This window comes from Netta rufina (genome assembly GCF_964035555.1).
Source record: "Netta rufina genome assembly, chromosome: 2".
Taxonomy (NCBI): domain Eukaryota; kingdom Metazoa; phylum Chordata; class Aves; order Anseriformes; family Anatidae; genus Netta; species Netta rufina.
This window is the reverse complement of record NC_140124.1, coordinates 52,670,625-52,688,275: the sequence shown is the minus strand read 5'-3', so window position 1 is coordinate 52,688,275 and position 17,651 is coordinate 52,670,625. Positions and strand designations below refer to the sequence as shown.

Genomic DNA, 17,651 nt, shown 5'->3' with positions numbered 1-17,651 from the left:
CTGGAAACATCTCATACAAAACAGTTGATCCAGTGTTGAAAATTAAATTAGGAAAAAATATTCTGGCCTCTTAGTCTCTGAAAAGCTGCAGTGTTACTGTGCCTTGAAACAAGGATGTGATGTTTAACAATTAGGAAGCCTTTCTGTCATCAGTAGGCCTCTTACTATCTCCATGAAAATCTGTTCAAGTTGCATCAATTTAAAGTTTTTAAACAGATGAGTTTTTGTTCCTAAGTAGACTAGTAATAGCTTTCTATTTCTTTTTGAACCATGGAAGGTATTTTCATGTATTACTGTATATCATGTGATTTAGTAAGGCTTTATTATGTGTGGTAAGCATTTCTGTTGGCATTTTGAAAAGCTCACTTATTTTCTCATGAAATATCAGTTGAAATACTGATGTATTTAACTACTGATTTTAATATCATCGTGCATAAAGTGATGCAGTCCACTGGTAGGCCAAAGATAAGCAATATAATAAAACCTAATGGAATTGTCTTTATAGTTCATAACTGCAAATGCTATAAATTTTGATGAATTAGGTTTACCTTCCCATTCCTAATACTATGGGTTTATGAACCAAAATTAATCTCACCCTGACTGCAAAATTAGTTGGAGGAGTCTCCATGACTCTGGAATATTTTTGATTTTATGCAAAGAGTGGTTAGGGAAATATTAAGCAGTTTGCTCTGGGAAGCTAATTTTGAGATACGCTGCTAAGTTTGTGAGATTTGAACCAAATCTTTCTAGCCTCACTGCAGGGGTCAGATTTCAAGTAATTCACCTACTGTTTTTTATTAGTTCTTTTCTAACCACTGAGATTGTGTTTTTGTTTTTGTTTTTGTTTTGTTTTGGTTTGTTTGTTTCATTTTGTTTTGTGTGTGTGTTTGTTTCTGATAAGTCTTACAGAGTCTGTCTGAAGAGAAAGGTATAATTTATATCAAATTCAACATCTACAGTTCTGGAAGTGATTCAGCAGAAGTTTACTGTGATATTCTGCTTACTGTTTTTATTCTTTTATAACTGAGATATCTGTTCTTTCTAAACATAAGCTGCGTTCACTTTTCCAAGAGGTGATTAATACTGTGACTGAAATTTGAATGCGAGTGAAATGTTCTGTTAAAAAAAAAAAAAAAGTGAATATAGAACTATAAATTGCTATATGCTGGGTTGTGCATCCAAGATGTCATTTGGCTAATTTTCATCATTTCAGGAAATTAATAGTAGTTCAGTGTTGCAGCATGCTATGCCTCTAACAAATCTGTTAATGCTTTAATTTTGAAAGTCGACAGGGAACCCTGGCAGCTTTCGCTAACAGAAATTTCAGATAATGAAAATGAACATTTTTGGTGACCTACTTAAAATCAGCATGAGTCACGTACAGATTCTTTGTCCTTTACTGTGTATAAAAAGACACATTTTCATTAGCACTTTATTTATAAACACCTTTTACTTAGGTACTCATATTATCAGTCATTCCTCACTTCCATAAAAAAGTCTGTCTTGATTTGTCTGATAAATTTATTATATCATAAGAGATCTTGTAACTGTTGTTGAAAGCCTTGAAGAAAAAAATTACTCTCTTGTAAAAGTGAAATCAACAGTTATTGCCCTTTCAAAGTCCAGCATTTGAATCACCATTTAAGACAAATTTTATTTGAGATGTTGTAGAAAATATCTGCTTGTCAATATCTGGAACGTTTGTCTTAATATAAAATATACTTCATGCTTGAGTGGGGGCATTTGCTCAAATGTCTGTTTTGATTTCAGTAAATCAATGCACACAAACCTAGATTCAAATCCAATTTTCACTCTTTTATTTTTTTTTCCCCTCTTAAACATCTAATGTTAAACATCAGCTTGAAATTGGTTTCAGAAAGACTGGTCATGAACCTAGATGACAGACCCCATGTAGGGTGAAAATATTTAGACTTGTGAGAGTGGGAAGAAAATAAGGCTAGGGATATATTCACAGAGATAAAAGCTGTTCCTTTCTAATCTTTAACAGATTTATTTTATTTTATTTTTTTTTTTTAAGTCTTGCAGGTGAATTGAGCTCTTCCTCTGTGTGTGTGTGTACATGAGCATACATATATACATATATATGCTCATTTTAAGCTTAGTGATCTGTTATGTCCCTGTTTGACCTAGAGGTAAAGGGAATTTCTTTGATGTAGTTGTTTCCATCCTTATTGTTTTGTCCCTTTTTGGTTTTTAGTCAGAAGATAAATAAACTTTATAAAAATGGCTTTCATACTGATTGGTAGCTTCTGTTTTAGTGGCCAGAACTGTGTAGGAAAGTTAAATTTAAAATTATTGTAGAAAAAAATGAAAACTGTGGTATTTTCTGATATACAGTTGTGAGTTAGGTTTTCTAACAATTTTTGAACTACCACAGAACAACAGGTAACACAGGTTTCAGTTAAAATATATGTGATAAATTTAAATTAAGTAAACTTTAGGAAGAATGAAATTGCTGGTACAATGAATTGTTTCCCACCTCTTTAAAAAGATAAAAGGTAGGAGGAGTGCTTTTCTCCACCACGTTGTTTCAGAGTGTAATGGTGGTTTGTGCCTTATCAGCTGGTTGTAGGATATCTTGAAGTATGAGCTTCCTGTCAAAAGTGAGGTATAAATCCTTTGAGCTCAATATTCTGCATACATAGGACTTCTATACCTTCAATGTTTTGATTTCTAAACTGTCATAACTCTAATCTATCCTAAATTAACTTAAATCCTATTTTGTTGTCTCAGTCTAAATTACAGCCCCATGTGAAAATATGATTGATGGTTTGTCCTGGTTGGGGCCTATCTTGGTATATACAGAATTTTAGGTTTGTAAAATTGAAATTTTGAGTGGTAGAAAACATAGTAGTCGTGGACATATCCTTAGATTAGCTGGCTTTCAGGGGCAGATGCATTCTAGGTGCTACTGTAAGCAATAAACTGGAAATGTAAATTTTTTTAATTTAGTGTTTTTGCTAAATACCTTTTTTAAAGTGTGAGCTTATGTATCTGCGGATATTGATAAGAACTTGTCAAACCATTATAGCTTAAGTTCCAAATAGATTAAATACATAGCTTTGTTTGGAGCTTCCTTTTGGTGCACAATGTATAAGGTCTCATTCGGGAAGGAGAGACATGAAGTCACAACCAATGCCATTGCTGCAACTACATTCTTTGTATGTGTGTGTGAAAACAGGTACGTTTGCTTTTATTTTAGAAAGAAAAATTCTGAAATCTGTGTTGCAGTGAAACAAGATTGTTTTCTTCTGGAGAATTTAAGTTGTTCCTCTTCTTCAGGAGCACAAGCTGTGTTTTCTGCAGTTCCCACTAGAGGCTGCTCAAATACCAGTGCTAAGAATCAGTTGGCCTCTGGAATTCACTTTTCTTCATTATATTTTCCTGTTCTTTGTTGTTATCTTTTAACATTATTTCAATAGCAAGTACAGAATAGTATTTTTTTTTCCTTTTTTTTTTTTTTTTGTAAGTGGAAAAAACAGTCGTTGATAAGTACCTTACTAAAGTATCTCGAACCCTGCCGTGTTTGTGAATTTTGCAAATTAATAAGTGAGCAATCATTCTGAAAGGCAAGTTAACATAATAGAGCCATTTCGATTTTAACGCACTCAGAAAAGTCCATTTTTTAAGCAAAAAGGGACCACCAATCATAAAAACAGTCATGATATTACCTGTTGAATACATTTGGATTTTGTGAGAGAGGAAGTTGAGTGTGTGGTAAACAATGCATGTTCTACAGTGTAATCGGTAGAACTGAAAACATTTTTCCTCAAACTTGTTTCCATGTTAATTTTTAACAACCTTTTTTCAAGTAATCTGTGCTGATATGATAGATTATGTCATGTGTTTACTTTTCTGACTGCTGTGGAGCGGTTTTTTTACTTGATTTTTAGGGGCAAAAAAAAAAGCTGAATTGCAGCTGAACGTAAGAATATGCATGCTAGGGAATTTGCTTACAGAGTCTTTAACTTCTGCTGTTATCGAGGGAACCACTAGGATAGCAATTTCTAGTTGAGCAATGGCCAAGAAAGCTGAAATTTTGTGCACTCCAAGATAGATAGGCTCCAAGTAGGAAAGCCAGACCAGGACTGGGGATTTTACATTGATGTCTTCAGCTTGCAGTTTCCTTCTTTTGAGCAACCAAAACACAATAAATCACTTTTTTTCTGCCTTGAATTTATTAGTTATTGTCTTGCTTCATGGAGATTGCTTCTGTCTTGGTTAGGCAAAGATGAAACCAGGCCATTTGCCAAAACTAGAGTTCCTTTAGCTTCTTCTGCTACTTCTTTCCATCATCTCTGTAGTTCTTTGCATCGACAATCAAGTTTATCTATTACAATGGATTAGCGTGTGTCTCTGAACTGAGAACTCCCATCTACTCTTTGCTTGTTTCATTTGTAAACATGGAAATGTAATTCTTCTTCCCTCTGGTAAAGGAATCAGTATGGCGAGAATGTCGATAGTAGCCCCCTGTTCACATAGCTGTATCCTAGAGTGACTAGTTTGTTAGAATCTCAACTTAAAAGAAGAGATGGAGAGGGTTTTTGTGTTTGGTTATGTAGGATAGCTACATCTAGAGATTTGTCTGTTGGTGTGTCTTCATTATTAAATTTTCAAAGCTGGCATTTTATATTTTCGCAAGGTTTTGTAAGAGTTAAAATTCTTCCAGTATGCCTTACTTCATTTGAATAATTTCAGATTAGTACTGGTCTTGGTCAGCAAAGCTTCCTTCCTCAGGTTGGTACGAAGCAGGTAGTAGTAAAATGGCAACATGCCTGACAAGCAAAATTAAATTACGAATTTGGGATGCTTCATTTCACTAAGTATGGACAATAAGTCTTTGAGACTAAGATGCTGGGGAAAATACGCTTCTCGCTGCAAAGGGAGCCTCAGTTAGATCTTGCTTAACATGGCTCTGCTGTCACTCTCCCCTCTGTGATTTGAAATGTGTTTATGTGTTCTGAGCCATTTATATACGTGCAATTATTACCATGTTAATCATTTATTTACTTTTATGAATTCCCATTTCTGTTTGGGTGGGTTTTGTCCATCTATTGATACAATTTGATGTTCATGTAAATATTTCTTATAGCCCGTCTAGAGGCAAGCTTTGAGGAAATGGAGAATCATCTATTGTGTCTTGAAGACCTATGTAAACAGTGTGAATTGGAAAGATACAAATGCATGCAGTCATTACAGCTGGAAAACTACAAGAAAACAAAAAGGTAAATAAAACAATTGCTATAAATATTGGTTGGCATAAACTATAAGCCTATTGAGATTTTTTTTTCTTATACAATACAATCCCCCTTTTAGAATTTTTTAAAGAAATGATAATTGTTGACAGGAAGTTGCAAATTTGTAATAAATCGAATGTTGGTCTAACTCTTGGTGACAAACAGATAATTTGGAAATTATCACTACATTGAGAAGATGAAGTTGTATTGTATTATCATCAAAGAAACAGTTGGAGTAAGGGCAATTGTTAATAGGCACTGATAAATTCTTGTTTGTTTTAATCTTTTGCACTGTTTTGTGTGTTTTTTTTTGTGTTTTTTTTGTGTTTTTTTTTTTTTTTTTGTGTGTGTGTGTGTTTTTTTTTTCCCACGTATTGTAACCTGTAAAGTTAGTGACTGTATTTTCCTATCCTATCCTACGAACATCTTCTATTCTATATGGTAGTTATTGCTCTCCTGCCATTCCCTTACTTGCAAAGATGGGGCATTACTACTAAGAATCGAAGTCCAGTTGTGTGAAAAGTTAACCACAGAACCTCCAACTCTTACACTTCACATTTACATAAAAGATGACGTAGCAAGAGATAAAAGTTAGGAGCTTAAAATACGTAACTATTGTCTTTCTTGTGTTTGTTACTGATAGCGCCAAAAATAATTGTAGTAGAGGGAAGAAAAGTAGTAATAATTTGGTTATGTAGATGAGGAAATGAAGAGTTAAACTGAAGCAATTTGTCACAGATGATTTTTGATAGACATGCATGGGTAGATGCAGTTGCTGATCGACCTGGAGCAGGCATTTAAGTAGGAATAAGCAGGTTGCTTGATCTGACCAGCTCTGTGTTCTGCTAGCCAGGGGAAGCACTCTGTCTCTCTCCGTGGTTGTCATCACAGTGGAAGCAGGTTTGACTCATGTGGTGTGGTCAGAACAACTGTTTTGGTTTACGGTCCTAATTAGGAAGTTCTGATCAAGGTCAGGACTGTGCCAGACACTACTGGTTGCATTTTGCATACCATATCCATTTTCCTGTTTCTTGATCTTCCTTTTTGCCATCCTTCTCTCTCTCTCCCCTTCCAGTCTCCTCCCAAATGAAAAACGCAGCCCTAACAACTTCTTCCCCCTCAGTCTTGGTTTGCTACACCTTTGCTCAAATATATTATTTCTGCTGCCATTATTGAAAGAATCTTGGCTCTCTGTGGTATTACAGATATGGTTACCTTACATACTGTTTAAGATTGCAAGTTCTGCCTCCCAGAAATCTCCCAGTACCTTGAAGGTCCCCTTCAGTTGTCTATGGCTGTGTGGCTGTTTGGCTGTTTTTGATGTAACTCCCCTTTAACTACCTGAGAAATGCAACCATCCCTCATGGTGCTATCCATCATGTCCAGCAGCTACTCATGTCATGCCCTTCAGTTTTTCATACCCTTTTCAGGGAGCTGAATCTCAGGCCCACATCAATGCGCTTGTCATTTTCCTGCAACCTGGATTTTCTCATTCCAAAGTCTGTACAACACTATTTTCACTCTCTCCAGGAAGAGCCAACACTAGGCAACATCTCAATTTTCACTTGTTCTAACTTATATAAATAATTAAATATTTCTTAGTAATATTTTCAAAATTCTAAATCTGTGCTGTTTAACCAACTAACACACACAATTTTAAATGTGCATAAAACAGTAGATTTATACTCCTCAAAACATTGTAATCTTTCTGAAGTTTTCTGAGTTTGGTTTGTCCTCCCACTCACTTAAATCCCTCCCCTCCTTCCTCGCTCTCTCTTCCCTTCCCCCAGATTCTGCTTTCAGCATCAAAATAAAGTATTAAACTGCTGCCTGCTCTGCTTAGCATCTAATCAGTTTTATAAATAGAATGCTAAGCAAGCTACTGAACATAATTGTAAGCTGATTACCTTTGGTCAGATCTAGACAAAACAGGAAAAATGCAGGTAATTTCTGGTTGATCATTGCCACAGTATTTATTTAGGTAAGAAATTAACTGCCAACTCATTACTAGAAGGACACTTGCCAGTGTAGATACTTGAAGAATGAACAGCCAGTTAACTTAATGTGAGTGTGATTTGTTGTATGTGTTTGGAACTCAGGCTCGCTGCTGCTCTCTTTAGTGCTTGGGGTTTTTACTGTGGTAACAGTAAAGAATCAAGTTTGGGGTTCCAGAGCCTATGCTCTCTCTCCAACACAGAAATTTACTTTCAGGGATTAAATGGTTTTGTATAAGAATGTATTTCCTGTGCATTGACCATAGAGGGATGAAAACTGAGATGAACACAAACTCTTGGAAACTGTGGTTATTTTTAGAGTGGAACAAAAAACTTATTTTACTGTAAAGTTATGTCAGAGATTAGGCTAGAAGCTCATGTATTTGAAGTCTTTTGAAAAATCTTTCTGTATGAACGATGGAGAAAAAGTGCTTTAGGTCAACATTAAACCTTTGAAATGCAGCTTATGGTAACTATGGGAACTGAATTTCAGAAATAGGTCTCTATGTTAAGTAGAGCAACTTTCTTTCTGTTAAAACAGATCAATTTTTTCCCTTTTGTCTTTGTGTTGAGTACTAGTTTAAACGTAGATTCATCAATCCATGGTGTTTTCCACTATGTATTGTAAAGGCTGGAGCTGGGGATGGAGGGAATTGCTTGATTTACTGTGTGCTGATTAATATTCTCTTTTATGTTTCTTAAATTAGTAGATCAGGGCACCACTATTGTTGTATGGAGTCCAGGTTCCACCTTTGCTTTCTCTGGTTAGTCTTGCTGCAGTCATTTGCACACACGTTAGCATTAAACCATGCCATTTGTTTCCTGTCCTTTTCTCAAGCACAATTCTACTTCTTTTCTCTTAGCTGTCCTCCTGAGGACGCACAGTTTCTGATTCCAGATAACTCCTTGCATCCCTCCAGTGTCCTACGGCACTTCCTGCATTCCCAAGACAGTGCACTGTGTCGTTCAGGAAGCAGTGTCAGAAGCTCACTTTTGTGCTAATTTTTATATGCTCAAAATTGCAGGCTTATGGTATGAGCTGAAATGATTCTGTCCTGAAGCTATGAAGCTATTAGTACCAATTGTATCCATGTCAGATGGATCACTGTTGGTTTGGGTGGTTTTGTTTGCTTTTTGAAAAATAGCAAAAAATTTTATCAATTAAAAGGAGATGACTAACAGTAGCATTTTGTACAAATGTATTTCATTTAAGTAAAGAGTCCCTTGTCACTGGAAATGAATGAATACATTTTATAATGGCATTTAACTTTAAACATAATTGTCTGAATCTTAATTTTTTTCGGATTCCCAGTTTAAGAATCCTTTGTTTTCATTACTTGTCTGCTTTGAGAACAGACATAAAAGGAAAACGATGAAAGAAATCTAAAGTCCCGAGTCTCTTCTTGTTTGGGTATATTTCAACAGATGAATATTTAGCAATACTGCAAACCTCAGTGGGACTAATTTTTTTTTTTTTCCCTTTCTGGTGACATTTAAAGAAATGCTTTACGTAAAGAGAAAATATGTTCTTAATCTGTATATTTATACCTAAATTTTCTTTTTTGATTTTTAAAGATATATTTGATATCAGAAAAATTGTAACCCTCTGCTTTGGTAATTAACACAGTAGTCGAGGAGCCTGACAGTCTGAGGAATTTCCATGCTGATGACGTCTTGTTTTTATGCTCCTGGAGGAGAAGGTTTGATGCACTTTCACATTCAAGAGGGTATGAAATTTGTTGTATAGATTAGAAATGCGTATGTGAGAAAATGTCTTAATCAGTTACTACTGTGATTGAACATAGGGGGTCATAAGGATTGTTGCAGTTGACACGTCTTACATTAGGCCTGCCCAAATAAGCATTCAAAAAGTAAATCCAAAAATCTTCTTCAGACAATTCAGACCAACCTGCTTTTGGAAAAGTTCCTTCATACTTGGGACAATTATTCGTTATTTACTCACTAATATGAAAAAATAAAAAATAAAAGGTAGGATTACTTTTCTCCTGTGTGCTGATTTCAGATATTATCTATACCTACTGCAGTATCATTATAAATGATCTCGTTTACCTAAATTATTTTTATTTTACCAAGGTCAGAAGAGAGAAGATGGAATGGGTAGTAGTGTACCCTGCAATATACAAAATCGTGTTGCCTAAAAGAAGACTTGCATGTGTGCAGGCTTTGTTTAGATCCCATGATGTTCCCCAAGCAATAAGCTAGAACAGTACTCTGTCTTCAGTGATGACTGCCTCCCATCTGGTAGTGATAAATTGGAGTTGTAGCTTTACAATATTTCTAAGCTTCACATATTAATTTGTCAAATGGATTTTTGATATGTAGAAAATATATTATTGTTGCATATGTTTCAGACATATTTATTTTTCCTTTGAGCATTAAATGTACTGTGAATTATTTCTGAGACTCTAGCTACATTTCATAGTTCTCATAAACATTTTCATCAAAGTAAGGTTGCTTGCCATATTCTTCTTGATTGGTCTTCCAGCAGGTTTAGAGTTTCAGCAGCTATACCTTCATGTAAGTGGGAGCATAAATAATTAATTTACAAGGATGGATGCTGAAAGTTTATCTTCAGGACAGTTGTCACAGTAGTCATGCTGTGGATGACTGGATTTAGTTTTCATTAGACATTAATCATATGGCTATTACTTTGTGCCAAATAGAGTTCACATTGCAAACATCTTTTCCATTCTGCTATTCAATGGTCTATATACAGCACACAATCAGTACCAAGTATTTTCATGGTAATAGCTGGCTGGAATTAATTTTATATTAATTTTATATCAGTTATTGTACTTTGGACAGACATGCGGAATGGGAATCCCTACTGATCCTGAAAAACTGATGATCAGTTTTTGCACAAGCTTTGCATAAAGTCCCTGACAGTTGTGCTTCCTTTTGCGTAATTTTAGGACTCTGAGTTTATTTTGTCTACAAGAATACCTGCAGTACAGTATCTTGCATTTATCCAACCCAAAGAAGCAGGTTGCTTCATTATTAGTAAATTTTGTTCCTGTAAGTGCTCCAAATATATATATTTTTAAATATTAGGCCAGGTTTTATAAATAGCAGTGCAAAAGATTTTAAGATCTTTGGCATTTTTTCTGTTATTTGAGAAGTGGGAATGTGCGGTATAACTTCTATCGCTTCAAAGTTGTTGTAATTTTGCTCTTTTTTATGATGGGATTTGCTTGATGCAGAAAGACAATGCAATAGTTAAGAGATTTATTGTGTACCCTCTTCCTATATTGTTTTCTTTTTTATAGGCATAAATGCTTTTTTGTTGTTGAATTTTGTGACTTGTAATTAAGGATTGAATGCTTGTCAGGGATCCCCTGCATCTCACAGAAGCTTTTATTGATGTTTTTTAGAAAATGTTGAACATTATATCAGTCCTTCGTGACTCTGTTCTACCTCTATGTAGTGCTGGTTACTGAGTGTAATCTGTAAATCGTGTCAATCTGCTAGTACCAGGCATTCCGTGTCCAGACTTACTGTACCAATAATAGAAACAGATGGTTTAGGACTGCCCTGATCATTGCTTTATACTCTTTCTCACCTCAAAACTACCTTATTTATGAAAGTAATTAATTCATTGTGGCTAGTGGCAGAACAAGGTTTAGCTGTCATTACCACGCTAAAATCTATTCTCTGATTTTGAGCAACAGTTAAAGTTTCTCCAGATATATTCCATCTCTCTTCAGTATGATTTTTTTTTTCCTGAGGTCCTCAATAATTCCTTTTAATTTGTTTGGGGAAAAAAAAATGTTTGAAAATTGTTAAAAAAAAATGTCTTAAGTGTATTAATTGTAAAATACCTCTTAGAATATCTCTTAGAGAGGCTTTTTCATGCCTTTGTCAAATGGATGTGGTGATGGTGCCTGAAGTGGTACAGGTTGCAACTAACTGCCCCAATTGCATTCATGCTGTGTAGAACACAACGTACTTCTAGGTAGAGAGTGCATATATGGTTTGGGCTTTTTTTTTCTTACTACTATTTTTTTTTCCGTGTTACTATGTCACTTTGGAATAAAATTTGACGACTTCTTGAATAATGATATTTATTTACTTATTTACTTTTAATGCCTATAGGGAAATTGGTGGCCAAGTTAAAGTAGGGTCGAGGTTTTGGTGTGTGGCTGTTGACCAAAATCAGCTCTGCAGGAACCCTTTTCTATTAAAAATCAAAGATGTCACCTTTGGTGGTGGTGGTATTTGTAGCTCCTCTCTGATTTCAGCTTTCAACTTTGATTTCTAAATTGTTGGTTGTACGATAAAAATAACTAAAACTCTGCTGTTACATTTATCCTTTGGTGATTCAATGATGTTGCATACTAAGATAAAAAATAAAAACTAACTCCCTTTTTGAATATCAACAGAATGACAGCAAACCCCTAAGAACTGGGTGCTTTGCAAAGCCTTATATCTGAAGGCATAATCTTTTAGAGGGAGCTACAATTTATCCCACACTTCAATTTCCAGCTTGGAGTGCATTTCAAAGCTGAATGATCTGTGTCAGTCTCTTAAAAGAGGACAAAGTGACTGCTTGCTTTTAAAGATTTCACTGGTTTCACTTTACTGTTTTCTTGTATTCTAATGCCATCTTCCTGTTTTTCTTTTGAATGTAACACCTAAAAGGTGACCACCCAATGTTCTTCATCAAGATAAACATTTCTTTCTTTGTTTGAAACACCAAAAGAGAAATGCTTTCACTATAATCTGAAAATGCTGAGTATATCAGGGTGGTACTTGGTTTTAGTTGTATTTATTGTCAACTACCACTTGATGTTTACCGTTCTGTTATGAAAAATAAATCTGGCATTGATCCATTCTATCTTCCAGAATTAAGTTGATGTAGAAATCTCACTTGAAGATATGGAAAGACTTTAGCTGCTTTTGTAGCTCCATTTGAATACAGAAGTCCAAAAAAAAAAAAAAAAAAAAAAAAAAAAAAAAAAAAAAAAAAACCCTCTACTGCAGAAGTATTTAGATTCCTTAGGGCTTCTCTTCTTTTTTTTTTTTTTTTTTCCCTGAATACAATTTCATATTTCATGATGGAGAATCATGACCTGTAGTCAGTGCTTCTTCAGACAAATAGAAAACCTTCTTCGCTGCTCAATTTTAACAGTATTTTAGCAGTAGCTTTTGTTTTTATTGATTTTTACTCCTTAAATCTATTCAGTCTTAAAGGTATTTTAAAGTCATAGTTGACCTACGTGATATGAAAAGGATGCTGAAGCAATCTGTCAGAGGGAAAACATTTTTGTTTTGTTATCAGAAGTGCTAATCCTAAGTACACAGAAAATTACATTGCACAGAAAATGATTTAGTACAAGTGACACAAGTTTTGAGTTCTCAGGTTTTTGGATTCTATTTCTTCTGATAAAATCAAAATTAAAGCCCTTCCATCTGCTTTTTAGCTGGCTAAAGATTGAATCAGTCTGTAGAAGACAATTATTTAAATATAATTTTGGTCATTTAATTGTACCAGATGTAACAGGTGAAATGCAGTATTTCTAAGGTTTTGCTTTGAGTCTAGGTAGGTGCCAGAATTACCTTTAAATGACACTGCAGATAAGCAAGTATACCTTCTTTAAGTGTTCATTTTTGTTTGTATGTAGTGTTTACAACTCAACATTTATAAACACATTTCTTTGTAAAATCTTTCAAATTTAATACTCAATTTTTACCATCTGTGTGCTGTTTGGGGATTATTTTTTATTTACACATGAATCTAGCTGTTTGAGTTTATTGACTGTCTGCTACTTTCAGAATTCGTGCTATAAAATCATTCCTGACATTCATTTATGACTTTGTTGCTTTCTTATCTGCCTACTCTTTCCTTGGAGATGAAATATGGAAATGTCAATTCTGCCTGCTGTCATCATTGCAAAGAACTTGGTGTTTCTGTGCTCTCTAGTTATTTAACTGAATTCCCTAGTGTTTTATTGCATTTGGAAAATTGATCTTAGTGTTACAGCCCATTGCAAGGTACAGTAGAATCCAAGAACCTTTTCTTACTTTTGGTGAGCAATCTAAATTCCCATTGATTTGAGTAACTTGAAGCAGGATGGTTTTGACTACACTGGATTATTAGTTTTCTAATCTACATTCTTATTTGGCTAGGTATTTATCGTTGATTCTGTGGGTTGGGATCATATGGTCAATATTTTGTGATTAGTGATGACGTTTGTTAAATTGAGGCGATATGGAGAATAGTCTCAGTCTTTTGAAAAGCCATTGTTTAAAGAATATAAATAAGAATTTGTAATGAACTAAGTAGCCAAGGAATTGCTGATAATTCTTCATCATTTACAGTTGACAGCTATGATGATCCCCTTACAGAAGCGTTTCATAGCTTTGAGCTGACATCATTTAATCTGCTACTTAAATCTTTAAGAATTTCCCGTATGGATACCCGCTCAAAACAATGTGCAACTGCTGTGCAAACGTACAACGAGATGTGTGTTTTTGTGGTGACCATTCTATTCCTCAGCTGGGTAGCGACAATATAATGGGGTGAATATTCCTTGTTTTCACCTAAGTTGCAAGACTACTGGGTGATGAGTAAGCTCTTAAGCTAGGTACTTCAATATTCTCTTTCCATTCTGTTAAGGTTTTGTTCATGAAGACAAAACAACAAACAAAACCAAACAAAAACACTTCTGAGAATCTGCCATCTTAATTTCTGGTCAAGTTGAATCAAAGCTACAAGGCGTGATTTTGGAGGAATGATGTGATATCTCTGTAACTTGAATTTGAAGATCTACAGGACTTTAATTCTTGTCTGTATCTTTACAGGCAGCTCTGGTTTGTGAAGCTGGAAGCTTTCAGCGAGCATTTGTCTCTGATCCTTACTTGCTTTCCCACTCTTTCTTCTCCTTCTCCTCCCATATTCCTCTTCCTGGGTTTATTCTTGTTTACCAGCAGTATATGATAGGATCATCTTCCTCATGTACATCTCTTCTGCCCAGTGAATAAAGCAGGGTTAATCTAAGAGTGCAGTGAGACATCTGAGGGAATGGGAAGGTAATTGGGAATTTGTATTTGCCTTCTAAGTGGCTTTGTAAGTTGTGCTCACAAGTTACTCTGTAGGACTAGTAATATATTTTAGACAGTCTTCTTCACCTGTAGTCTCTGATATTATATATTCTCACCACAAACCCTGAAGCTCAACTTTTCTGTAAATGAAGAAGACCACTTGACAACATTATCATTAGAACACTCCAGGGTAATTTACAAGGAGTAATTCAGAGGATACTTCCTGTCTTGGCAGTGTTTCCAGCTACTACAGTTTTAATTCATTTCAGAATTTATTGTAGTTCTGCAAGTAAAAATTTATATGAAATGGATACTTCAGACTAAAATGGGGTACTGTATTTTATTACTGTCTGTATACATCCTTTTCCTCTGTACTTCTGGCTCAGGTCTTAATTTTTTCGATAGGATGTTTCAGAGAAATTCTCGATGATCTCTTGGGTTATGGTGCTTTCATTTCATTGCTCTTGATTATTTTGAACCATGAGATATGTATTAGCTGTGCCTCTTTGGACACGGTGCGTGAAGGGGTTTATCTTAAAATTTACCTACAGCCATCATGCTCAGAAGGGAATGAGAACCTGATTAGTATCTGTTATGCTGGCATTAAACTATACCTGAATACCATCTCTTTCCTCACCTGAGTGTTATCTTGAAGTGCAAAACCAGGCTTATGCAACTGTGTGCAACTTTCTGACAATTGTTGCCCTTTATTTGCTTGGGGGGTGGCAAAAACTCTGAAATCCAACAGCATTTTTCCATTGAAAGCTTTCAATTGCCTTAAAATATTTAGACAAATAGGATAGGGAAAAAAGCTAGCTTTTTCTTATAAAAAATATGCATAGGATAATAGACTCGTGAGCTGGAGCAGTTGACAGAACTCCTCTGCTGAGATGATTCATTATATTGCACTTTTGTCTACTAGTATGATGTTGTTAGTAAACTGTCAAAGACTGAGCTCTGTTGCTGTCGCTTTTGTATAAACCTAATAGAAAATATGATCTCAAAGAATGAGCAATTTAAAGTAAAAGGAAAACAAATACAAAAATGTAATACGTAGCATCAAAGCTGGTAATTTAATATGGTAAGACCTAAAATAAGAGGCAGCAGTCCTACCTACTCATCCAAGCCTGATCCGGTGCAAGTTTTTCCCCCGTTTGCCTTTTAACCTAATTTTTAAATGACTATTTTTCTGAAACTCTTTTTCCAGTTTCATTTTTTTTGTTGTTTTCATTACCCAAGCTGCTTTTTCCTTTACAGACTGTGTATTCCAAATATACAGTTTCTTTCTTAATGCAACTTCACTGTATTTACTTCTGCAGATGATTTTTGTTTCTATCTTCATAGAGAAGATGTAAGATTTATCTGTTGCTTGTGTATTCTTCCTGCCAATTTATGACTAAATAAAAAATAATTTATTTACTTACACAAAGAGAAATGAACATATTGTAGTACATTTTTTGTGTACATATGTCTAGAATTCTGTAATTATTCTTCTAGTAAATGTGTTGATTTAATCTGAAGCCAACTGTTTTTCCAGTATTTTTGCAAGTCATAGTCTCCTTTCCACTTTAAATTTAGTGTCTGATTCTTACCAAAGCAAATAATGAACAAGATTTAGGATTGAAATTTTAAAACTCTGAAATTTTGATTTGAATAATTTGATTTAAAAAGAACCACATGCATTGGTAATGCAGAGCATATTTTCATTGAGCATGTTTTTTAAGATGTATTTTTGAACATGTCTTTTACTTAGAGTGTTAAGAGAAACCACAAGACAGGATTGATTCGTGTTGTCTAGGATATAAAGAATCGTTAGTCTGGATCTGAATTGCTATGAAGATACTAGGAAATGCAGATTCTTAAATTCCAAATCTTTACTTTTACTATATGCTAATTATTTTATTTTTTTTTTCAGAGATACATAATCTAAAAAAGGTTTGGTTGACTATTCATTTCCAGCTTTCCTAACAAATGTCTCTTATACATGTGGTTATAATGTCAGCACCCTAATGAATCAACCCTAAAATGGTCAGTTGAAAGGGACAATTCTGTGTTTTAAGATAAAAGCATCGAATATTGGTGTCAGTTGGTTACTCTATTACCATCTTGTTTGCTAGTATACTTGAACACAATGACAGTAATTGTTCTGTGTTCCTTTTTGGAGACAAGTGGCATAAGACCTCTTGGTTTTAGGAGCAACTACTGTAGGTTTTTTCCTCTTAAATTCACAAGATGTTTCCTCAGTATGGTTTTTGCTTCAGTCTGTGGAAAATATGCATTTCCTGTGATTGTTTTGTCGAATAGTATGCCATTATTTAAACAGAAGGAATACAACTTGAGTGTTTAAGAATTTTGTATTTATATATAAAGTACACAAGATAGGAAAAAAATATTAGCATATGAACCTGCAAATCATAGGTATTGAGAGGTAGCTTTTGTTCTCTGGTAAAAAAGGGAATTACTAGATTGAGAAATGGATGGAGGAGAAGCAGGAAGAGTAATAGATATTCACAGGAAGTTAGAATTCAGGCTTTGCTGCTGTAACTTACGTGGCAGCTTATTTGCTGGTAAAGTACACGTTCTCTCAGAGATCTATCTTGGCCATTTGGTGACAAAACCGGGATGTTCACTGGAAATGTGGAGGTAAATGCATTCTCTCGCTGCTTTTGGAATATTTTATCCTGCCTGGAAAATAGTTTCAGGTTTAAAATAGCTTTATCTGTTGTCAGTGCAAGAATAAATACTGAAGTGCATCATCTGTTAGGGAGGAGAAGGAATTATTATGGCATAGCATATGTACTGTGAAAAAGTCTATATTGTAGGTGACACAGTAATGACTGAAGCATATGTATTCATCTGTGGGTAGTGAGTAGAAGCATTTATCTGGAGAACTGTTAGTTCAGGTATTCTGTTTTATTTTACTTAAAATCACTTTTGCATTCAAAATTTGGGATTTAACTAGGCTTATTATGTGTATGGGACTGAAGTCTGCAAGGCACAGGCTGAAAAGACGTTCGTTGTGAGCCTTTTTGTAAGGAAAAGGCCAGCATTCAGCCTTATTTAAGCTATTACTTAGATTCTTCTTTAGCCTCCAAATTCATGATAAATCACTACTTTGTAGCAATGGCAAATAGAGCATTTTGCAATTTCCTGGAAACGGGGAAACTATTTCTCTTACCTATATGCTTTGTGTTCAAAATCGCTTCACAACTGAAGGTGGAATGTGACCTGGTGTGAAGGAAAAAAGATAGAGTTGCTGTTGATTTCTTAGCTTTCTGGTACCCGAGTAATGCATTATCTGTTACTCTTTGTACTTTAAAGTCCTCTCCTCTGAGGA

The 17,651-nt window shown here is 34.8% G+C and overlaps 1 protein-coding gene across 1 annotated transcript in view; it reads left to right on the top strand.

Moving 5' to 3' along the window:
- Positions 1 to 17,651, top strand: part of DTNBP1 (dystrobrevin binding protein 1) — a 71,725-nt gene that overhangs the window by 11,208 nt on the left and 42,866 nt on the right. The window contains exon 6 of the mRNA XM_084282077.1: positions 5,114 to 5,246. Within this exon, the coding sequence (XP_084138203.1) occupies positions 5,114 to 5,246 (133 nt within the window). The remainder of the gene's footprint in view (positions 1 to 5,113; positions 5,247 to 17,651) is intronic.